The 24884-nt window shown below is 39.7% G+C and overlaps 1 protein-coding gene across 4 annotated transcripts in view; it reads right to left on the reverse strand.

The window, feature by feature from the left end:
* TP53BP1 (tumor protein p53 binding protein 1) overlaps window positions 1-16791 on the reverse strand; it is a 72072-nt gene extending 55281 nt beyond the window's left edge. For 3 of the 4 annotated variants that reach the window (XM_088024761.1, XM_028126626.2, XM_028126627.2), the window contains exons 1-10: window positions 16693-16791; window positions 15930-16114; window positions 15631-15724; window positions 15303-15387; window positions 7163-7293; window positions 5626-5784; window positions 5145-5274; window positions 3514-3680; window positions 940-1066; window positions 90-184 (exon numbers count right to left, since the gene is read on the reverse strand). In XM_088024761.1, the coding sequence (XP_087880887.1) occupies window positions 90-184; window positions 940-1066; window positions 3514-3680; window positions 5145-5274; window positions 5626-5784; window positions 7163-7293; window positions 15303-15387; window positions 15631-15724; window positions 15930-16114; window positions 16693-16699 (1180 nt within the window). In that variant the 5' untranslated portion in view covers window positions 16700-16791. Of the gene's footprint in view, window positions 1-89; window positions 185-939; window positions 1067-3513; window positions 3681-5144; window positions 5275-5625; window positions 5785-7162; window positions 7294-15302; window positions 15388-15630; window positions 15725-15929; window positions 16115-16692 lie in introns of those variants that run through there. The other variant, XM_088024762.1, reaches the window with a different exon arrangement.
* Window positions 16792-24884: the final 8093 nt, after the last annotated feature.

Genomic DNA, 24884 nt, shown 5'->3' on the forward strand with positions numbered 1-24884 from the left:
GTGTTCAAACAAATAAAGAAACAGTACGTTTTGCAAGGCAAAAGTGCTCCTCCTCTTCTGAGATCAACAGACAGATCAAGAGAGCTCACCTTTTCTCCCTTCTTGCTCTGTGGGACTGCTAGGAACGATAAAAGGGGTAGATCGGAAAGCATCAGGGGAAGGAGCAACAAGATCGGAGGAATTCCTTTATATAAAGAGAGAATTAACAGGTTATTTTACCACAGCCACAGTTTTGCATTTGTTTTTTAATTTTAATAGCAAAACTACCTCAGTCATTCAGACAAATCTTATTAGCAATCTCTCAAACAGCTACCAGAGGTTGGTGGAAGAATCATGAATAATACTTAAACAACTATTTCTCATACCAAACATATCCAAAATCAGAATTAAAAAAAAAAGATAAAGCCATAAGATTATAAGTAAACAATCAGACAAAAGAACATCATGATTACAAAGAGAAAGTGCTAAAAAATAAACTCATCTGCAGAACTGAGATTAAAAATATTAACACCATTTTTTGCCTAATTAGAAAGATCATGCACATTTTTATTAAAAAAAAAAAAAAGCAAACTTCTTTGCCATAACAGAGAAATAAAGAACTCTAACTACTGTCAACTCTAGTTGACCTATTTCTCCACCCCTATGCTGCTAAATGGAAAGAACTGCTGGTCAAATGGAGAAGGAGAATGCTCATTTTGGATGTGTAAGAGAACATAACTGGGCAGTTTCTTCCTAGTGAAACCTTTGGGCTACTATTATAAAACCTCAAAACAGGAGAGCAGAGCTACCTGCCTTCAATAGGTCCACTAAGTTCTTAACCCAATTCTAAAGCCTGGAGTTTGTCTTTTGATTTTAAGAACTCTGGACTAGTAGACGATTTTAGCTCTTTCAACCTTAGCCTAAGACCCTCCTTGACAGAGCTATTTTAGGCTTACTTACGTGGAAAGACTCTCCTGAGCAAGGGACCTCTGACCAGATAGCTGTAGGAGGTGCAGAGTGGTGGCAGGTGTGGAAACCAGAGAACATCCACCTTCTTCCCTTGAAGGAGTAGAGCAACCATCAGAAGCTATTTTTCAAAAAGAGAGAGAGAGAGAAATTCTAGTTGCATATGCTTCTCAGATTGACATTACTGAGTTGTGTTAAAAAAGAAAGAAGGAAAGGAAGAAAAGGAAAGGAAAAGGAAGCAAGCCACTGAGTACAGCAAAAAGAGTAATATCCATGTTTCCAACCATGTTCCAAGATAGCAGAAATTGTTTCCTAACTGTAGTAGTAGAGTCAATGGAATGGATGCTAACACAAATCCCGAGTGACGATTCAATGCCACCCTCCCTACTAAATTATGGGTTAGTTTTTTTTTTTAAGATTTTATTCATTTACTAGAAAAAGTAAGAAGGATAAGGGAAATTAGTTGGAACTGGGGGTAAGTTCAAAGAAACTGTAAGAACTATATTCTTAGCAGACTTGCAATAAAAATATCATCACAGAAAAAAAGAATTTATTCTTTGAGAGAAAGAGAGAACATGCGCATAAGCGGAAGGGAGGGGCAGAGGGAGAGGGACAAGCAGACTGTGCTGAGCACAGAGCAGCACAGAGTAAACACAGGGCTCAATCCCAAGACCCCAGGATCATGACCTGAGCCAAAGTCATATGCTTAACCGACTGAGCCACCCAGGCGCCCTAAATTATGGGTTTCTTTAATATAGAATTGACAAAAAAGATTCCTGTCTTTTTTTTTTAAGATTTTATTTATTTGAGTGAGCAAGAGTACAGGAGCAGGGGCAGAGGGAGAAGGAGAAGCAGACTCCCCTGCTGAGCAGGGAGCCCGATGAGGGCCTCGATCCCAGGACTCTAGGATCATGACCTGAGCTGAAGGCAGGTGCTTAACCAACTGAGCCACCCAGGTGCCTCTCCTTAGTCCTTTCTATCATGATCAAAGCTTGGAGGAAAAAGGCAGAATCCTAGTACCTCTGCTTGGCTGCTCTTCTTTCTTGTGAAGCTTCTATTATAAAACAGTGAGCCTTTTATTCCAAGTAAAGCTCAGGCCATGATGCAGTAGGGAGAAGTCAAAACAATACATGTAACACCTGATGATACAGGGATGCCTGGGTGGCTCATTCGGTTAAGCTTCTGCCTTCAGGTCAGGTCATGATCCCAGGGTCCTGGGATGGAGTCCCACATCAGGATCTGATGCTCAGGGGGGAGCCTGTTTCTCCCTCTGCCTGCCGCTCCCCCTGCTTGTGCTCTCTCTGACAAATAAATAAAATCTTAAAAAAAAAAAACACCTGATGATATGAATGCAGCAATTTTTAAGATTAGAGCCTGAGCCTCCTCAAAGGAAACAGAAAATACTAATGCATTAGTAAAAGGATATATGAGCAGCCATTATTGATTTATATTATGAAGAATCTCCTGTTAGTCCCTTTTCCTCAGCAACAGATGGGAGTATCAGCTGCATTAATCCCATGTATAAAGGAATTTCTTGGGGTGCCTGGTAGGCTCAGGTCATGATCTCAGGGTCCTGGGATCAGAGCCACCTTGGGCTCCCTGCTCAGCAAGTGGGGGGGTCCACTTCTCCCTCTCCCTCCCTTCCCCCTCACCCCCAGCTCATGCATGCGCACGCACACTCCCTAATAAATAAAATCTTTTTTAAAAAATAAAATAAAATTAGGGGCGCCTGGCTGGCTCAGTTGGTTAAGTGACTGCCTTCAGCTCAGGTCATGATCCTGGAGTCCCGGGGTTGAGTCCCACGTCGGGCTCCCTGCTCAGCAGGGAGTCTCCTTCTCCCTCTCATGCTCTCTGTCTCTCATTCTCTCTCTCAAATAAATAAAATCTTTAAAAAAATAAATAAAAATAAAATAAAATAAAATAAAAGGAATTTCTTAAAAACAACCTTACAGCTTTACCAAAAAAGTTTTCCTGGTGACCCTTTGAATGTCTTGCACATATTCACAGCACAGTAAAGGAATATAACCTTCTCTTCTTCCCTCCTTATAACCAACACATATTTTGCTGGTTGTTACCGAAGCTCTCTGGCTCTGTCAGGTTTCAGAATGGAGGAGTGGTGGAAGTTAACAAAATGTGAAACAAAAACCATTCCAGTCTTCTAAGTTTTATGTTCTTTCTGCTAGGCCATAACTTCCTATTTCCGATAGATGAGTATGTAGACTGTTGTCCAGGTGATTATGAAAACTTACACTTAATTATCATGATATTTAAGATCTGAAGATCTATGAGGACAGAAATAGCTAATCTGTCCATAATATTAAATTTACTATATTATTAATCCTCAATATCTCCATCTACAACAGAGAGAAAATTATGTTAAAATGTTAAACAGCAATCATTCCCAAAAAGCCTTTCTCATTAATCAGCTAGAAACATATTTTCCTTCCATATTACAAACAAGTCTACATCCACATAAAGTGCCCTTAACTTAAAATAGTAGCCTCCGAACAGAAATAAAGTTTAGATCTTTGGAGAAGAGTAGCTACAGCAACTAATTACTCTTTGTACCTGTTTTATTGCTCTGGTCAAACAAGTCTTCCTGAGTTGACAAAACCTCAGGCTCTGGTGACTTCTGAATCTTCAGTCCACCTTGCAAAAGTTCTTGAGCAGTTATTCGTTCATTCGTTTCCACAGCAGTAAGAGATACTTTGGGACTAGAAGGCATATCCTCTGACCTAGGAAATTCAAATCACCAGGAGAAAAAGTTGCTATGTTCAAATGCGTCCACCTTTGAATTTAGAAGCTTTTTCTGTTTTGTGTTTTCCTTCAATAATTTCAAAACTTCCAAGTGGCTCTAGTTTACATAAATATTTGCTGGAAGTGAAATAAGCTACTTTTTATGATTATAAAGTCCTCAGCCCATTTCAAAGCCTGTCTCTCACACAGCAATATTTCTTTTCAACTTTGCTCACTGCTGTGCAGCACGCTGTCCAAGATTTCTGATGAGGGATTTAAGGATTTGTGTTACATACACTGTTATCTAGGCGAACATGAAGGATTCTGATCCAGACCACAACACTGCCAGTCCTAATGAGGACCCTCCACAAAAAAACAGCTTGAGTGTGAATTATCCCCTGTGCTACTGCCACACACTTTATCTACTGCTGGCCTTGTCCATTTGATCTGTTCAACCTAAGCCCCAAACCAAGAATCCTTCATACTAATACTACTCTTACATAAAGACTCTCAATGCTGGCCCCTTTCCAGAGACTTGGGAGATTCACCTACTAAAGTAATAGCATAACTAGCTACAGAGCAACTTCCTAAAGAAAAGCCGAAAAAGTGGGCCCAAGTAAGGCTGAGTGTTTTGCATTAGAAAGACAACTTCTCTTGATATTCAACTTTGTTGAGGACCCCATTCCTCATCTTTTCTACTGAAGGAAGTTACAAAACAATACTGAATAGTTATTCATCACCTCTCCCAAATTGGAAGCATCCCACTTTTCCTCTGCCATGTTGAGCTGTTGACCAGAGGACATGCAGTTTAGGACAGAACAATCACCACAGGCAGAGCAGAGGGATAGACCTAATTCCTACCACGTTAAGGCCAAGAGGACTTAGGAAAAGAATATCTCTTTACAGCTATACCAGAAACTTTCAGATGCAGGATACCTGAGGACCTAAAGCAATCTGGGTGCTCCTCAAGTATAGTAAAAGATTTTCAAATATAATATCCATGTGACTTCTCATAACACTAGAGAGGGTAGGAAGTCCTCCCACAAGCAGTGCCTCTGTAGACAAAGATCAGAGAGGAGTGACAAGCAAAGATTAAGGAGTCATGCTTATAGGGGCACCTGGCTGGCTCAGTTGGTGGAGCATGTGACTCTTGATCTTGGGGTTGTGAGTTTGAGCCCCACACGCTGGGTGTAGAGATTATTTAAAAATAAAAATCTTTAAAAAAAATTTAAAAAGAGGAGTCATGCTCTTTAGTTACAGCAGCAATAAAATGGCTTTATAATATAACTAAAGATGAGAACACAGTAAGAATTTGTAAATAATGTTTCGACTGGACCAAAAATATGCACATTACAAAGGGGGGGGGTCAACAATTTCTAAGTATGTTTCCACCTAACCAAGTAAAACAAGTATGACCCTAAAGCAGAAACTCAAAAATACTTTCTAGAAAGAGCAGGGTTTACCTTGCAGGCAGTGGGTTTTGCTCTTCTACCACATGTACATCCTTACTCGGCTGTGCTGCCACAGGGACATCCTTGCTGGGCTGTTCTGCTGTGGGGATATCTTCATTGGACTGTTCTTCATGTTTAATTCCTTGAAATTTTAAAAGACAGGAAGGAGACATTTAATTTTTCAAAGTACTAGAAGCAGTCCCAAATGCTTTTTTAAAGGTAAAGATTTTAATAAAAAGAGAATTCCAATTTGAAAATATATACAAGCATCATTCCAAAAAAGGAAAATAACCAGTAACGCACTTATAAAAACCCTTCATCTGCAAGCCATCAACTGACAAGTATTTGCCAGACAACTTGGCAACCTTATAATATTAACTTAGATTATATTAACTTAGTAGCTATAAAATATATCAAAGAAAAAACAACTAGCTCTAGCTTGGGAGGAAAATGCTTATAAACAATTCCAAATGCCAAAAAAAATGTTTCATACCAATATTAGCATCCACATCAGACAGCCTAGTATAACTGGAGTTGGTGGTTACTGACAGTAGAGGCTCTTTATCTACTTCATATGGCACAGTATGCTCTTCAACATCCTGGCTCTGGGACAGTTCCAGAACTCCAAAGCCCAACTGTGATGAGGCAGAATCTAGAAACAAAACCCCAAGAAATTAAGTAGCATCCCACAATATTATGTACTGTGTAAGGTGCTGTTCCTTAGCAAAAAAAAAGTCATTTTAAGTCCTCCACACCAAAGCCCTGCCCCAAAGTTTTTCAAAATAAAATTAAGAATAAAGGAACTAAAAGTGGGGGTGCCTGGGGGGCTCAGTGGGTTAAGCATCCACCTCTTGATTTCAGTTCAGGTCATGATTTCAGGGTCATGAGATCAAGCCCAGCAGTGTCAGGGTCCGCGCTCAGCTGGTAATCGGCTTGAAATTCTCTCCCTCTGCCCCTCCCCCGGCCTGCGCTCACTCGCATTCGCTCTCTTTAAAATAAATAAATCTTTAAAAAAGAACAAAAAACAAACAGAAAGAATAAAGGCACTAAAAGTGAAGAGGAAGAATATGTAATGAAGCAAAAAATTACATACTATAAAACCTGGCACCTGGGTGCCTCAGTTGGTTAAGCGACTGCCTTCGGCTCAAGTCATGATCCTCGAGTCCCAAAATCTCATCTAGTCCCGCATCAGGCTCCCTGCTCAGCAGGGAGTCTGCTTCTCCCTCTGACCCTCCCCCCTCTCATACTTTCTCTCTCTCTCCTTCTCTCTCTCAAATAAAATCTTAAAAAAAAACACACACACAAAAAAAACCTAGGAGCACCTAACACATAGGTAGAATATGTCTACTTTCTGAAGATACACATAAACTATACCAATACACACAGCAATTCAGATCGTACTTCCACAAGGCATATATCCCCAAAATATTTAAAAAACAAATGTAACAAGAAGAGTCAATATGTAACAAGAAGAGTCAAGTAGAATATGTCTACTTTCTGAAGATACACATAAACTATACCAATACACACAGCAATTCAGATTGTACTTCCACACACAAAGCATACATCCCCAAGATATTTAAAAAACAAATGTAACAAGAAGAGTCAATACGCAGAAAGGGGGCTATCCAATGAGCATCAAATTCCTGAACATCAAATTAGGTGGAGTATCTTAGACAACTGCAAATTTCTTAATGACTATTCTCAATTTAATGATGAGAAATCTAGAACCCCATAAAGAGAGATTTATTTTTTAAGATTTTATTCATTTATTTGAGAGAGTGAGAGAGCAAGCAAAAAGGAACAGGGGGAGGGGCAGGGGGAAAGGGAGAAGCAGACTCCCCACAGACCAGGGAGCCCAACGTGGGGCTCAATCCTGGGACTCTGGGATCATGACCTGAGCCAAAGGCAGACGTTCAACAAACCTAGCCACCCAGGTGCCCCACCAATAAAGAGAAATTTAGATATCTACACGCTTATGTTAAAGGGACATACAACAATCTACTATCCAGAAAAAGGCATAAAGCTACCTTCAGCACCAAGGGAGTGTGTGATAGTATCATCTCTAGTATCTTCTTCCTTTTCCTCCTCCTTCTCTTCCACGTCTTCTTCCTTTTCTTCCCCCACAGGAGGAGCAGATTCCACTGAGATTCCCAAAACACTGAACGGCAGAAAGACACAATCATGTGTTCCCAGATAGGTTCAGACACTTTGCTCAAAGCACCTTTAGAAATTTATTGTGACACCCCACACACCAACATCTTAAGCAAATTTGACAAAGGTAAAAAGCATGGCCCCCATTAGTGCTTCTTTCTACAGAAAGCACCTGATAGCAAATCAAAAAACATTGTGCAGAATTAAATAGCACAAATACTTAACAGAAGAAAGGAACAAACATACTTGGAATTTTACCTTTCTCTGAAAAAATATAAGCAGGGAGAGAAAAATCTTACCCTCAAGAGAATTACTGACAAGTGGCATGATAAGATATGTATTAGATGTGCACTGAAGGGCCTCAAAAATACATCAACTGAGCCAGACACACTTCACAAAAATATTTTAGTAAAAAAATCTTAAGAGTACATATATAGAATCAGACTGTCTGAATAACATTCTGGTAAAAGGCCTGTATATTTAAAGGAAGTTATATACGCAAACAATGAATCATGGAACATAACACTACATCAAAAACTAATGATGATTAACATATGGTGATTAACATAATAAAATAAAATTTAAAAAATAAAGGAAGTTAACATTACAGGTCAAAAAATATTATAAACAAAAGTAAAAGACAACGATTAGGAAAAAATACTGCAACAAATATAACAGAAGAACAGTGTCTACAGAATATAAGGAATTCATATGAAGAACCCTAAGACATAAATGAACAGACAACTCATAAAAAAAGAAATACAAGTATCTTTAAACATGTAGAAAACAGGGAAACCAGTTGTTGCCCATCACATTAGAAAAAAAAACTGTAAATACTGTACTACTATTCAAATCTGAGGTGAGGTAAGCATTATCATATACTATTTATGACACTAAACTAGTTTGCTATAAACTAAAAGAACCTTTCTGGAGAACAATTTGGAAAGATATTTCTAAAAAATGTTTATAACCCAAAAATTTCAAGAAATAATTTGAAATGTGGAAAGATCCTTGTACAAACTTGTTTCTCAATGTTTACTGTGATTAAGAAATTCCTGTAAGGCCAGCACTAGGGAAGTTAAGTAACTTACTAATCCATAAAATTATATATTATGCAGCTATTAAAAATGTTTGAAAAAACCAAATACAATGTGTAAAAAACCTGGATTGGATCCTGGATAACTAAACAGATAAATAAATATATTTGAGACAATGTTTATTATAAAATATATTTTGACATCTGATACAACTATGAAAATGTGAATAGGAACTATTTTACTAGGTATTATGCAATTAGTATTTTCTAACATGTGAAATTGGTATTATGATTATATAAGATAATGTATTACTCTTAGGAGATGAATGCTAAAGTATTTAAGGGTAACTATGATGTCTGCAACTTAGTTTCAAACAATCCAGCCCCCCACAACGTGTATATTTATATATGTATGTGTATATACACACATCCACAGAGAGAACAAATGTGTAATATCCTTTCATCTTTTCTGTGGGTTTAAACTTTTAAAATAAAAAATTTGGGGAAAATTTTATTAAGAGTTTGAACCGTCACGGGAAAAATTCCATGTTATTAAGCAAAAAGGTCAGCAAACACTTTTACTTTACACATGTCAACTATGTATATATATCAAGTACACACACAAAGAGGGAAAATATGCCAAAATGTTTACAGCAATTAGCCTCTGGGTGGCAGAATTACAGGTACACATTTTTCACTTCCTTGAAACTGTCTACACATTTAATGTTTCATACAAAGACTACTAAGCATAACTATAATGAGCATAAAGAGGTAAAAACATAAATTTGCAAAGCTGGGGACCATGATCCAAGGAAAAGGGACTAAGTAAAGATTTTCACAAAAATAAAACAGAACATTACCTATAACCAGGAAGACCATTACATAACCTTGGGAAATATAGGGAAAGAAAGTCCAAGAGCAAACATGACAAAATGTAGAAGAGCAATGAAACACAACACAAACCACATACTTTGGCTCTTCCTCAGTCTCTTTTGGGGGTTTTGCTTCATGTCCCTCCCTGACCTCTAAATGCTGGTAGGCTCAGTGAGTCCTTGGAGCTCTTCTCCACCTTTACTCACCTCCTTAATGATCTTATCCAGACTCAGCTTTGAATATCATCCACATACTTATGACTCTGCAATTTAAACCTCCAGTTAGGCCTTCCCCCTGAGCTCCATCCAGATTTGCCAACAATTGCCTCCAACTGTCCAGTGAAAAGAGAGCTCAACATCAATACATCTAAACCTGACCTTCTCTTGCACTCTTGTTCATCTCCTCTAGCAGCAACTCCATTCTTCTAGTGCTGAAACCAAAAATGTGGTATCATTGTTACCTCCCTTTCCCTCATACTCCATATCCAATCAAAAAACACAGAATCTCACCAATCCTGATCCACTTCTACTTTGGTCTAGCCAAAGGCATATGTTGCCTAAATTATTTCAGAGGGCGCCTGGGTGGCACAGCTGGTCGAGCGTCCAACTCTTGGTTCTGGCTCAGGTCATGATCACAGGGTCACAGGGTCAAGCCCCTCTCCAGGCTCCAAGTTCAGTGTGGAGTCGGCTTGGGGTTCTCTCTCCCTCTCCCCCTCCCACTCGTGTGCATGCACTCTCACTCTCTAAAATAAATAAATCTTTTAAAATAAATAAATACAGTAGTCTCCTAGTTGGTCTTCCTGCCTCTACCCTTGCTCCCCCTTCAGTATATTCTCCTCTTTAATTTTAGTTAAATGGCTACTTTTAGTTTTTATCTCCAACTTTAACAAGGCATAATCAACAAATAAAAATTGTACACTCTTCAGTCTATTCTTAATCCAGCAGCCAGAGTGATCCTATTAAAATCTTTTTTTTTTTAAGATTTTATTTATTTGAGAGAGAGAGAATGAGAGACAGAGAGCATGAGAGGGAGGACGGTCAGAGGGAGAAGCAGACTTCCTGCTGAGCAGGGAGCCCGATGCGGGACTCGATCCCGGGACTCCGGGATCATGACCTGAGCCGAAGGCAGTCGCTTAACCAACTGAGCCACCCAGGCGCCCCAAAATCTTAAGTCAGATGATGCCATTCCTCTGTTCAAAACCCTTAAATGCCTTCCTATCTCACTAAGAGGAACAGCTGAATTCCTTACCCTGTCCTGTAAGGCCTTACATATTCTGGTTCCCCCTTTACTTCTTTGACCTCTTCTCCCACTTCTCTCCATCACTCTACTCCAGCCACACTAACCTCCTTGCCATTTCTCAAATATTCCAGACACACTCCTACCTGAGGGCCTTTGCACGTGTGTTTATGCATGGGCTGCACTTATCCCAGGTAACAGCAGACCTCACTTAAGAACTTTTAATCAAAAGTCACATCAGTGAAGCATTCCCAAAGTCGTCACCCTATCTAAACTCGGAGCTCCCTTGACATTTCCTATGCCCTTCTCTGCTGTATTTTTCTCTTCAGCCCTTATCAGTATCTAACATACCATTTACTTATTTATTATGTATTGCTATATCTCATACAAGAATGTAAGCTATATTAAGGTCTGATTTTTATTTCTTCTGATCCTTTTCATCTCCAAAATTCAACAGTGCTTGGTATATAGGAAATACCCAATAAATATTTGTAGTATATTAGATGAATCTGAAAAGGCCTCAAATAAATCAGATCACAGACAAAAAAAATAGTACTAAAGTTAAATTTTTTCCTACTGTCTAAAACTGATGGAAAAGAAAACAAAGGTTTAAGTACATTATTTAGAAATACAAAAGTAGCCAATAAAAGAACTAAAATAATTATTATAAAAAATTGGAAGTGTTTTGAGTTAAATCTTCATCTTTCATTATGGAATTCAATTGTCTTAATTTGACAAAACAAGAAATGGCAGTATAATGGTGTTAGCTTTACAATAGCATTGAGTGCTAGGAAGATACCCTCCCAAAGAAGTTAAAACACACTTAAACAGGTTGCCTCTGTGAAAGGGGACAAAGGATGGAAAAGGACCCTGCTTTTCATTATAAGCTCTTTTGCTTTTTATTTTTTTATTTTTATTTTATTTAAGTAGGCTCCACACCCAGCATGGAACACAGCATGGGGCCTGAACTCATGACCCTGAGATCCTGAGATGGAGACCTGAGTTGAAATCAAGGTCAGTCACTTAACCGACTGAGCTACACAGATGCCCCATTAGCTCTTTTTTAAATAAATTATTTATATTACTCTGTTAAAAATATTTGACAGGTCTCATCAAAATTAAAAACCTGTTCTGTAAAAAACTCTCTGAAGAGGATGAAAAGACAAGCTATCAAGTGAGAGAAAATATTTGCAAACCACATATCCTACGAAGGGACTAATATCTAGAATATATAAAGAACTCTCAAAATACGATTTTTAAAAATCCAATTAGAAAATGGACAGAAGATATGAACAGACATTTTCTTGAAAAGGATGTACAGATGGCAAATAAGCACATGGAAAGATGTTCAACGTTATTTGCCACTAGGGAAATGAAAATTAAAATGAGATTATCACTACACACTCATCAGAATGGCCATAATAAAAAATAGTGACACCACCAAATACTGGTGAGAATGAAGAGAGACTGGATCCTTACACCGCTAGTTAAACCATAAAATGATACAGCCACTTTAGAAAACAGTTTGGCAGTTTCTTAAAAAAACAAAACATGCAACTGCCCACCTGGCCATTTATCCCAGATATGAAGACTTATGTTCACACAAAAACTAGCACGCAAATGTTCAGAGCAGCTTTATTTGTAATAACCAAAAACCAGATCAACCCAGATTTCCTTCAACAGGTAAATGGTTAGACTGTGGTATATCCATACCATGGAACACTACTCAGCAATAAAAAGGAATGCAACAATTTGGACAGATCTTCCAGGAGTTATGTGGATCGAAAAAAGATTATTCCAAAAGGTTACATAATGTATGGTCCCATTTATATAACATTTTGAAATGACAAAATATCACAAACGAAGGACAGTCTTAATTAATGATCACCAGGGATTCACTAATGGTTATAAAAGGATAGCACTAGGAATCCTTGTAGTGCTGGAACCATTCAGTATGTTGCCCCTAGTAGTAAGGGGCAACATAGTCTAGTTACACAAGTAACTAGACTTTATAAAAATTCACACACACGAATACAAGTGAAACTAGGGAAACCTGAATACATTCAGAGGATTTTATCACTGACATCCTGGTTATGATTTTATACTATTTTATACTATTGTTTTTCAAAACATTACCACTTGGGAAACTGGGCAAAGTTTACAAAGGATCTCTATTATTTCTTAAAACTGCATGTGAGTCTATAATCATCTCAATTTTTTAGAATGTTTAACAGGGAGGGGCGCCTGGCTGGCTCAGTTGGTGGAGCATGCAACTCGATCTTGGGGTTGTGAGTTCGAGCCCCACACCGGGTGCAGAAATTACTTAAAAATAAAATCTTTAAAAAAATAAGATGTGGGCGGCTGGGTGGCTCAGTTGGTTAAGCGACTGCCTTCGGCTCAGGTTATGATCCTGGAGTCCCGGGATCGAGTCCCACATCGGGCTCCCTGCTCAGCAAGTGGTCTGCTTCTCCCTCTGACCCTCTTCCCTCTTGTGCTCTCTCATTCTCTCTCTCAAATAAATAAATAAAATCTTTAAAAAAAATAAAAAATAAAATAAATAAAAATCAATAAAAAAATAAGATGTTTAACAGGGAAATAAGACAATCTATAGTTCTTTAGTATATTTTAGGATGCTCCATGTTTAGGATCATCGGCTTACATCAACTGAACACTAGATATGAGAGGAAGATTTTTTTGGAATTTTATGTAGAAAAGTTCACAAGCAGCTTTTTTCAAAATACTTGCATTAATGAATAAAGACAACATTAAATAAAATCAACATACATGTGTTCTGGAGAGCTTTCATTCTCTTGAAATCAAGTCCAAATCCTTTCTAGATTCATGGCCTTTGCACTTTCAATTCCCTGTCTGGAAAGCTCCTCCTCCCACATGGCACACTTCTCCCCAGCCCCGCAACTATGGCTAACAAATTCACATTTATAGTTTAGATCACATTCCTTAGAGACGCTTACCCCTATCACACAGATTAGGTTATATATTTTTCCTCCTTCTTTGCAATGATCACAATTGTAACTACATAGCTACTTATGTAATGATTTAACCTCTCCCTATTAAATTATAAGCTCCATGATGGCAAAGCCCCTTTAAAACACCTGCCACAGTGCCTACACACTTATTGAATGTAAGCATTCGAGGTGCCTTGTTTGTTTATTTGTTTTTTAGAGAAAGGGCAACACATTGATACAAAAGGGGAAAAGGAGCATGGGACTTCTCTAACAACACTGCTTCATTTACAATAAGGGGTATGCACACTTCCTGTCCCCCCTGGTTCAAACCAACAGGACACAAACACATAAGCAAAGCACATGTTCCTAAAGAAGTACCATAAACTTAAATGCCTATAGAAAGCAAAACAAGGGGGCGCCTGAGTGGCTCAGTGGTTAGGCATCTGCCTTCGGCTCAGGTCATGATCCCAGGGTCCTGGGATCGAGCCCCACATCGGGCTCCCTACTCGGCGGGAAGCCTGCTTCTCCCTCTCCCACTCCCCCTGCTTGTGTTCCCTCTCTCGCTGTGTCTCTCTCTGTCAAATAAATACATAAAATCTTTAAAAAAAAAAAAAAAGGCAAAACAAGCTAACATAAATGAGTGAAGTGGCTAAGAAGAAAAGCAAAAGCACTACAATAAATGATGAATACTTGGCTTTATATTAGTGTCCATGTACAAGAGTCAATAGTGAATTATAGGGTCTATGACAGACCATAGCAGTCATGCCCATCTAAGCAGAGGTTAGCTGCTACTAACAGTTCCAGCCAATTATTAGCAATAATACAATAGCTGTATTACCTCTGGACTAGTAATGCCAGAAGCTGAAAATCCAAGTTCATGTAAAATTTCCCCATTTTAAAATTCTATCAATTAACTTAAATATATCTTACAACCAAGTGTGGGCCAAACAGAACCCACCTGCAGGCCAAAATAAGCCCACCAATTTGTAGTTTTTCTGAAGTATCCAACTGATGATTTGGGAGAAAAAATTTATGTGCAAACAGAGTATTAAATAGAATGCAAAAAAAAAAGGACTTTTTTTTGGATAAAACCATACTCTTTCACCACCTCAACCTGACATTCTCCTCTCTGACTGCTGCCTTTTCTACTATGCCACCATAAGACCCGTGAACTTGTCTAAGTTCGCTTTTGATCTTAGATTTTAGGCAGAAGACTAAGAAGCAGTGAATAGTAAAAAAGAAAGAGAAGGCACTTGAGTCAGGAGGGTTCAAAGCTCAGCTGTCACTTACAAGCAATGTATGCTATAGCAAGTTATTTAACTTTTCACCCATCAGTTTTCCCCCTCTATGTAATGGAAATAATATAATGTCTTCACAGGATAGCTGCTTTAAGGATGAAATTAAATGGGACTATATGTCAAACATCCAATCTAGTGCCTAACAGAGGATAAACTCAATAAATGGACAATGTAAAACTACACATAAGACAAAGCAAAAATTCAACACTGTTTTAGGGTATGAATTAAACATTCTGGGTCTAAAACTGGTAAGGTAATTTAGTTGGTAGATAGAAAGCATGCCAAACAGTTTTGATGATACGTATCTAAATATTTTTTGATGATTTATTTCCTACTAATTAAGTCATATCTATGCTAAGAATGCTTATTTTGTTTTACCTGCACAAGATCACAATTTGAATAATACAGGTGTAAAAAATGTTATTACCTTCAAAAAAGAGATCCTAGCTATCAGTACTAATGTACTAGTTAATACAATTCTCAAATCCCACTTTCTAATTCACAAAAATAAGATTAATCCTTTTATCCTTGGGATGAGGTAATAGAGACAAATAAAAGAACTGATCCATTAATAAATTTATATAAATTCCTGCCAACACTAGTATACCTGCTTGTCCTGTTTGGCTGAGGTAACTGTTCAATGACCTGACTGATGGAACTACATGAGTCCAAATGAGAAGAATCCATAGGTTCTGAAAAAAATAACTGGGTATTAGTATAAAAGGCATTTACCACCAAACTTCAATACAAGTTCAGAAATGTAGACAATACCAATCTAATCAGCTACATTAAAAAATCAACTTTTTGAGTGCCTACTATGCACCAGATATTGGGCTAAACCTCCTTATGTACATTTACCAAACCACATGTTTAGATCCACCCAGCTCCAACAAGAGCACTCTTGCAAAAGGGACCAATAGCTTTAAACACCTCACCTGCAGCTTTGTTTTCTTTCAGATGCTCATTGAACCCACTATTACTATCTCCTTGTTCTTCTCCAGCTGTTTGTTCAGGATTGGACACAACATCCTAGAAAATATACATATTTAATATCCCCACTATATACGAAATAATCCAAAATGAGGCATACTTTTTGTGAATGTGTTGATTTCATTTTTCCAACCAATTTTAATCCAAAAGATAGTGATCGCCTAAGTACTTATGTTTGCGGATTGGTCCTGATTAGATGAAAAATAATTTTTCCTCAGTCATTTCCAAACAAGGTATCACTCACCAACACAGGGTTCTCTTTGTGTGTCTGCAGATTAGGAAGGTGTCGGGATAGCATACTGAAGTGAGAACCAGAATCATCTTCTAGAACCTGGCTTTCAGGCTGAGAATCTTCAATTATCAGGCAAGGAGTCTCTTGCTGAGAGAAATCTGAATCCAACTGACTTCCAGTAGGGTCCATCTGCTCCCCTGGAATGAAATAACAAAAGATCAGTTCGGTGTAACCTACTAGCCTTCCTCACGCACTTTGAGCTTAAATAATGGGGCGGAAGTGCAAGAGCTAGGGAAAGGGACCAGTCTAGGGCTCCAATTAGATTATATTTATAATCGCTGCAAGCACTTTCCTATCATACCTCCCAAGGCCTGATTCCCTCGTTATTTACTATCAGCCTACCAATCCTTCTCTCCCTCTTCTTTTCCATCACCTTCCCCGTAGACACCCTTTCCTCTCCTTCCTCACCTCTTCTCTCCCCGCCTCTTTTTCCATCCCCCACAACTCTCCCTACGTCCTTCTGGCGCCTCTATGGCCCCCCAAAAGGCTGCTTTGTAATCTCTGTTCGCCAGAACACCCACAACCCTTTACGTTTCCTCAAGACCACCCAGCCTTCCCAGCTACTGCTTCCCCACCCCCTCCTCAGGGCCCTCCAACCCTTTCCCCGTCACCGCCGCCATGCTTGCCACCCCGCCCCCTCCGGTCAGCCATCCCTTCAGACCCGAAACCCAAGCCTTCAGAGCTCACTGAACCCCCACTTTTCTACAAACAGTACCAGGCATCCCGGCGGGAGATCACTCGCGCTGGAGCTAGAGGTCCCTGCACACTCCCCAGCTCCCTCCAGCTCGATCCCTAGGTCGCCGCTGTAGCCACCGCCGCCGCCGGCCGCGAACTCCCCCTTTTCCCGTCGCGTCACGCAGTATCGGCTCGCCCATTCGCTGCGGCTCCCCGCCACTCAAGAAACCCTGTGGATGATTGGTGATTGGGGCAGAGTGCCCCGCCCCACGTAAGAAAAAGGAACACCGCGGCGTGTTTCCATGGCAGCATGGACGTTGCAGGCCCTCCCCCTAGTACAGCCAGAGAATGACAGTATCCTTGAACCGAAGGGACCTTGAGAGGGCGTGAAATATATTCCCCTGCCTCTAGGACAATTGTTTGTACTACTCAGACATAAGAGAAAAGACCTGTTTTCTACCGTTCCAGCACCTGGAGACCTCATCTCTCACCGTCTTCCATAGAAAAGGAGAGGGTTCCCCCGCTTTCTAATAAAAAGGCAAAGAGGATCCAGGATGCCTAGTACTTCAGAGCTGTTCAAAGTGAAGAAAGCGAGGATGCTTTGGGTTTTACCTGTGTCCATCAGGATTCCTTTATGTGGGCCTCTAACTGAATTCAAGGGCCTCACATTAAGTCTCCCCAGTTTGGGGTTTGTTTTTTTCCTTTACATTGTCTGAGGGGCCAATAAAGCTTCCCCCCCCCCCCATTGCCCTTTCCAGTATGGAACACAGTTCGAGCTTCACATTTGCTCATCATTGTCCTATCTTTACATGAACTTGAAACCCAAGGAGACGATAGCCCCAGACATTTTTTTTGCACTTCCCCTTGAGAGAATTGAGCACAGTGATTCTCAGACTCCATGGTGAAGAGAACAGCTGCCACCCCTTTAACTAGATGACCTCAAAGATCCCTCCAAACCTTGAGAGTTTATGAACCTAAGTATGATACCAGGGTCTTACAGAGGGTGTGGCAGCTGTGACTTGTATTAATTAACTAGACACCATGAAGAGTATGTGTTTTGTTTTATTTAAGTGGTAGTTAGATCTGGAAAGGAATTCTAGCCAGAGAGGCTGTCAATAGGGAAAGCGCCTAACACACTGCCAAGCATATACATAGTAGGCATTCAATAGGAGGTAGTTCTTTCTCTGTACCCCAGGCTCAGAATGACTTAGGTACCATGATCCTCCAATCCTGTCCATGCCCAATTTAGCACTTCATATAGGCTAAGAGGAAGTAGAGCTTCCTATAAACCTTCCTATAAACCAGTCTTCTCCCTGCTGTTATAAATTACAGTGATCACATTTTTTAAGCCAACAAGCAAAGCATGTCATGTGAGTATACTTAACTTACAGAAACAAAAGGACAGAATGTTTGAAATGAAACTGTCCTGAAAAATCTAGAATCTATTGTTGCTGTAATAGATTTAGGACACAGACGTAATTAGGGTCCCCGGAATGTTTTACTAGTGGAACAAAAATGCAATAGAACACACTGAGACACATCCCACTTCTTAATCTTGAAATCATTTATAATTGACTCCTCCTTTCCTCCACTCCTAATGCTACAGAAGACCAGTGACCAAATAAATTTAATTCTAAAAGGACCAGGGCAGGTCAATATTAACAACACTAGGTAGACTAAGTGAATTCATCTGCTCACTTGTGAGGTTTCAACCAACCAGTTCCTGTTGCGGGCAAATCTTGACCTCGATTCCCATAAAAATACCCCAAAAGTCACTATATTTTTGCTCTTTTCTGCTCTGCTATTGCATTTCCCCTCCCCAAGCAAGACATAAATAAACAGACCCTCTTGATTATTTGAAAAGCAACCTTATGTGTTTGTTAAAACTCACAAAACTGTGCACTAAAAAAGCGTAAACTGAACCGCAATAAACATGACTAAAAGTAAAATAAATAAATAAGCCTGAGCCATTCCCATTACTAAATAAAACTGTGAAGAAAAACTGTGAGGGGTGCCTGGGTGGCTCAGTGGGTTCACCTCCAACTTTTGATTTCAGCTCAGGTCATGATCTCAGGGTTGTGAGACCTATCCCCACTTTGGGGCTCCGCACTGGGCCTGGAGCCTGCTTAAGCCACCACTACTTAAGCCTGCTTAAGATTCTCTCTCTGCCCTTTCACTCCCCTCACCCCCGTGCAAGCATGCGTGTGCTCTCTCTGTCAAAAAAAAAAAACACAAAAAACTGTGAATTCCTTGGTAGCCAGTGTAACAATTAAATTAATCATTAAATTACCCAGAAAGATTAGAAAATGCAAGCAGGATGGTTACCCGCTGAGACTGTGACTGATTGTGGTTAGGTGAGCCAAAGACCTTCGTTGACTCTAAGGCTGCAAAAGGCCATCAGCTGGGCTACCTACCTGCAGGTACTTCTTTACCTATGCCACCTCAGACAGAGAGAAATCTAATTTACCTCTAAAGACAAGAAAATCCCATCAGACCTTATGTTAACTCACTTTAAAGTTTAATAAACCTCATTTTCAGAGATTTTTCTTTCAAGCATCTAATCTAAATCCTTTATTCTAGAGCTTAAAGCCATTTCCTCTCACATTGTCTTTAACTGGTAATTTTAAAACTTGGATAAATTTTCATAAGCCTGGAATCATCTCATCTGGTTCAGTTATCCTATAATTTATTTCAATCAATCAAACAATAAATATAAGTGCTATATACTTAGTTTGTTAGTCTTTTTCTGAGATCTTATTACATACTTCTCTAAGCAAAAGAACCCCAGATGGTTTAATCCTACCTCACAGACACTATTCACCAACCTTTAAATTTGCTTCTGGAAACTCAGTTAGGCGTTTAGTGGCAGAGAACTTTACTGAAGATATGACAAGTACTGAATTTAATAAAAAACTATTATATATCCCTTTTAAGCTGCAATATTAAAGTATTACATTTTTTTAAAGATTTTATTTATTTATTTGACAGAGAGAGAGAGACAGCGAGAGAGGGAACACAAGCAGGTGGAGTGGGAGAGGGAGAAGCAGGCTTCCCGCAGAGCAGGGAGCCCGATGCGGGGCTCGATCCCAATACCCTGGGATCATGACCTGAGCCAAAGGCAGACACTTAATGACTGAGCCACCCAGGCGCCCCTAAAGTATTACATTTTGACTTATATTTAACATATAGTTGATTCTGACCTCTAGGATGTCTTCTGTTGCACTTGGACCTATACAATCATGTCCAGGCATATACCAATGATATAATTAACTAATAACATGTATTACATTTTTACTATGTGGCAGGTATTGTGCTCTGTTTTCCATTCATTCTCCCACCTGAAAGCTTCATACTCTCTGACGGTTACAGATGAGGACACTAAAGCTTAGAGAGATGAAATAATTTGCATAATGTCTTAGAGCTAGCAAGAGTCAGAATTTGAACACAGTCCCTAGTGTTCTAGGAATTCATAATAATTAAAATAATATGAAGAAAACAGAGGAGAAATTGAAAAGTTGTCAAATCCACATCCTTATGAAGCAGTTAAGTCAACAAAGAGGTGATGATATAATTAAAATGTGAAAGGAAATTGCTTAAGGTACTCAATACTTGCCTATGATACTATATTAACTTCTAACACAAGACTGACAGACTTGGTACCTGCAACCCCAGCAGTGGAAGCAAGCCCACTGGTCTGTATCTTATCTCTATATAACTGCCTCCTGTTCATTTTAAGTAAACTTTTTATTTTGAAAAAAATTTCAGAGCAACAGAAAACTTGCAAAAATTATAACAAAAAATAGTAAAATGATCTCTCATAAACCTTTGCACCTAGATTCACACACTGTTAACATTTTGCCATAATACTCCTACTCAATTATTTTTTACTGTGGTAAAATATATATAACATGACATTTACTGTTTTAGCCATTTTTAAGGGTATGGTTCAGTGGAATTAAGTACATTCACATTGTTTGTTTATTAAAGATTTTATTTATTCATTTGTCAGAGAGAGAGAAAGAGCGAGCGAGCACAAGCAAGGGGAGCAGAAGGAGAAGCAGGGAGCCCGATGTGGTACTCAACCCCAGGACCCTCGAATCATGACCTGACACTTAATGGACTGAGCCACCCAGGCATCCCAGTACATTCACATTGTTATGCAACCATCACCACCATCCATCCCCAGAATTTTTTCATCTTCCCAAGCTAAAACTCTGTACCCATTAAATACCTACTCCCCCATCCACCCTCCCACCAGCCCCTGGCAACCATCATGCTACTTTCCATCTCTATGAATTTGACAACTCTAGGTACCTCATATAAATGGAATCATACAATATTTGTCCTTTTGTGTCTGGCTTATTTCATTTAGCATAAAGTCCTCAAGATTCATTCATATTGTAATTTTAAAAGCATGTGTCAGAATTTCCTTCCCTTTTAAGGCTGAATAATTTTATATATACTATACTAACATAATATTATATAAAATACTAATATAGTCTATATACTATACTAATATAAGTATTAGCATTTTCTGCCTTCTATCTTGTCAAATTTAATCTGAAGAGTTTAACTCCACTAGGAACCACTTACTTGAAAACAGAAACAGAAAGTTGTGGTATGGGGTTGGGGGTGTGGGGGGAGGAGTGGAGTCCTTGTCTATCTGAATACTGATGGAGCTCTGCCATCCTTCCCCTGGTTTATTCCTCTTTTCCCAAAAGTACTCAAATATACATGTCCCGGTAGCATCTCCTCTCCATTTTACGTCTCCATCAAGCTCCCAGGCTTTCTGTTTTCCTTCCCTCCAAACTCTGCTCTCTCCATACGATAACTCTGTAATCCTTTGCAATCTGACTTCAGCCTCCATAAACCTAGTACCTAGCACAATTCCAAGCACAAAGCAGTTACTCTAAAAAAGTTTGTTAATAACCGATTCTGACAATTTCTTGTCATATCACCTCATTAGCTTTGACCTTTACAGTGTAGGATGATGTTGCTGATTCCCTCTTTCAAATTCTCATTCTGTGATTCCAGGCTCTCCTCCCTCTCAACTTTCCTTCCAATCCATAACTCCCTGGAATCTGGTACTACAGGATGAGAATTTAGAGTGGTACCAACCTGCCACAACATGGATGGAACTTAAAAACATTCTGCTAAGTGAAATAAGCCAGACATAAAAAGACAAATATTGTATGATTCCACTCGCATGATGTACCTAGAGTAGGCAAACTCGTAGAAATTGAAAGTAGAATAGTAGTTTCTGGAAGTTGTGGGAGGAAGGAAAAGGGGAGTTATTGTTTAATGGGTACAGAGTGGCAGTTTGGGAAGATGAAAGAGTTCTGGATGGTTGTGCAAGGTGAATGTACTTAATGCTACTGCACTGTATGCTTAAAAATTTCAAATGAGGGCGCCTGGCTGGCTCAGTTGGGGGAGCGTGCAATTCTTGATCTTGGGGTTGTGAGTTCCAGCCCCACATCGGGTGTAGAGATTACTTAAAAAAAAATAAAATCTTTTGGGGCGCCTGGGTGGCTCAGTCGTTAAGCATCTGCCTTAGGCTCAGGTCGTGATCCCAGGGTCCTGGGATCGAGCCCCGCATGGAGCCCCACATGGAGCCCCACATGGAGCCCCACATGGAGCCCCACATGGAGCCCTGCATCGGGCTCCCTGCTCCGTGGGAAGCCTGCTTCTCCCTCTCCCACTCCCCCTGCTTGTGTTCCTGCTCTCTCTGTCTCTGTCAAATAAACAAATAAATAAAAATTAAAAAAATAAAATCTTTTAGTAAATCTTTTTAAAAAATGTTTAAAATGGTAATGTTTATATTATATGTATTGTACTACAATTTTAATTAAAAGTTTTTTTAAGATTTTATTTATTTGTGAGAGAGAGAGAGAGCACAAGCAGGCAGAGGGAGAAGCAGCCTCCCTGCTGAGCAGGGAGCCCGATGATGTTGATGATGCGGGGCTCCATCCCAGGACCCTGGGATCATGACCTGAGGCGACTTAACCGACTATTTTAAAAGTTCCCTATTTTAAAAGCTCTTTAATGAGGGCACCTGGGTGGCTCAGTCAGTTAAGCATCCAACTCTTGATTTTGGCTCAGGTTGTGATGTTGGGGTTGTGGGATGGAGCCCCAAGTCAGCTCTGCCACGGGCATGGAGCCTGCTTGGGATTCTCTCTCTCCCTCTCCCTCTGCCCTGTCCCCACCAACCCCACGCACGTGCATGTGCTCTGTGTCTCTCTCCCTCTGAAAAAAAAAAAAAGTTTTTTAATGAGACAACACAAAATTTCAGTATTTAAAGATGTACACCTAGGTCATAAAAAATAATAATAACAAAGAAACTATATGATTGCAATAAAAGTCAGGACTAGGGGTTAATTTTAGAAGGGGTAACGGGGTTTTAACTCTTTAAGAGGCAAGTGAGGTGCTTGGAAATGTCCCATTTTTATTACCAGGGGCAATAACAGGTATACAATTTATAATTCATACCTTTTTTATATTTTATTCATTTTTATGTGTCTTATATTTCACAATGAAGATGACTTAAAACAAATAAATGTCATTCATGCTAAAACTAGCAACGGGGGGCCCCTGGGTGGCTCAGTTGGTTAAGCAACTGCCTTCGGCTCAGGTCATGACCCCAGGGTCCTGGGCTGCCTGCTCAGCTGGGAGTCTGCTTCTCCCTTCGACCTCTCCCCTCTCATGCTCTCTCTCTCTCATTCTCAAATAAATAAATAAAATCTTAAAAATGAAACTAGCATCTCCCTAAAATGTATTGAATTATACAAACAGAAAGTAGTATGTTTGCAGTGAAAAAAATTTGGTATTCACCAACCTAACCAAGTGATTCCAGTTAACATCACCAGTAATGGGGTAAAATACCATTATGGGTCACTTGATATGATGCACTGAGAAGGACATAATGTCACTTTAATTGTATTCCTGCCAAAAATTCAATACCTGAATCTGACCCTGAGGAGATATCAGATAAGCCTAAATTGATATATGCTGTACAAATAACTAGCCCATAGTCTTCAAAGAGAGACACAGGAAACAGAGAGAGAGAGAGACATGCCAAGATCAAGAATGACAAAAAAAGATTGAGGAACTGATCCAGATTTCAGCAGATTAAGGAGATAAGACTCGGGCACCTGGGTGGCTCAGTTGGTTAAGCGACTGCTTTCGGCTCAGGTCATGATCCTGGAGTCTCAGGATCCAGTCCCGCATCAGGCTCCCTGCTCAGCAGGGAGTCTGCTTCTCCCTCTGACCCTTCCCCCTCTCATGTGCTCTCTCTCTCTCTCTCTCTCAAATAAATAAATGAATAAAATATTAAAAAAAAAAAAAAACGAGGTAAGACTCAAAACTGTCAAATGCAACTTGTAATCCAGAACCAAACCCTGGACAAGAACTTGGTTTTCCTTCTGCCATAAAGTACTCTAATGGAAGCATGGATGATAGCTGAATAAGGTCTGTAGATCATATAATAGTATTGAATCAATGTTATTTTCCTGATCTTGATGTGAAAGAGAAAAAGAAAGGAAGGAAGGAAGGAAGGAAGGAAGGAAGGAAGGAAGGAAGGAAGGAAGGAAGGAAGAAGAAAAGTGAGTGATACTGAGTTAGGAAAGGGTTAAGGTATAGGAAGGGAGAGATAGGGGGCCCCTGACTCCAATCTGAAACTCTTCCTGGCAGGCAGAAGTACTAAGACAGAGAAGGGAATAGACCAGACCACCAGGCCCTGGATGTTAGGGAGTATTGTTCTTCCTCGGCTACAATGTAATCACAGAAAATGACCAGACCTCAAAGGAGTAAATCAGTAAGGGGATTATCAATAGTCCCTGCTCAAACTAAGCCAGCACAAGAATCTCAAGGCCACAAGGTTCCTGGTCAGGTTTTCAATAAAAGACCGGTCCTAAAAACCCTCAGTGGCAACCCATTCGGGACCCCTCTCACTCTAGAGTTTTTTCTTTCCTTTCTGCTCTCACCTTCACTTAATAAACTGAGCACCTGGGTGGCTCAGTCGTTAAGCGTCTGCCTTCGGCTCAGGTCATGATCCTGGAGTCCCGCCATCGAGCCCTGCGTTGGGCTCCCTGCTCTGCGGGGAGCCTGCTTCTCCCTCTCCCACTCCCCCTGCTTGTGTTCCCTCTCTTGCTGTTTCTCTCTGTCAAATAAATAAAATCTTAAAAAATCTTAAATAAACTACACTTCACTTCACCCTTTTCTGTCCACAAGATTCAT

Source organism: Eumetopias jubatus, unplaced genomic scaffold, assembly GCF_037043125.1.
Source record: "Eumetopias jubatus isolate StellerSeaLion01/CBP00866 unplaced genomic scaffold, mEumJub1_p1.0 scaffold_7, whole genome shotgun sequence".
Classification (NCBI taxonomy): Eukaryota; Metazoa; Chordata; class Mammalia; order Carnivora; family Otariidae; genus Eumetopias; species Eumetopias jubatus.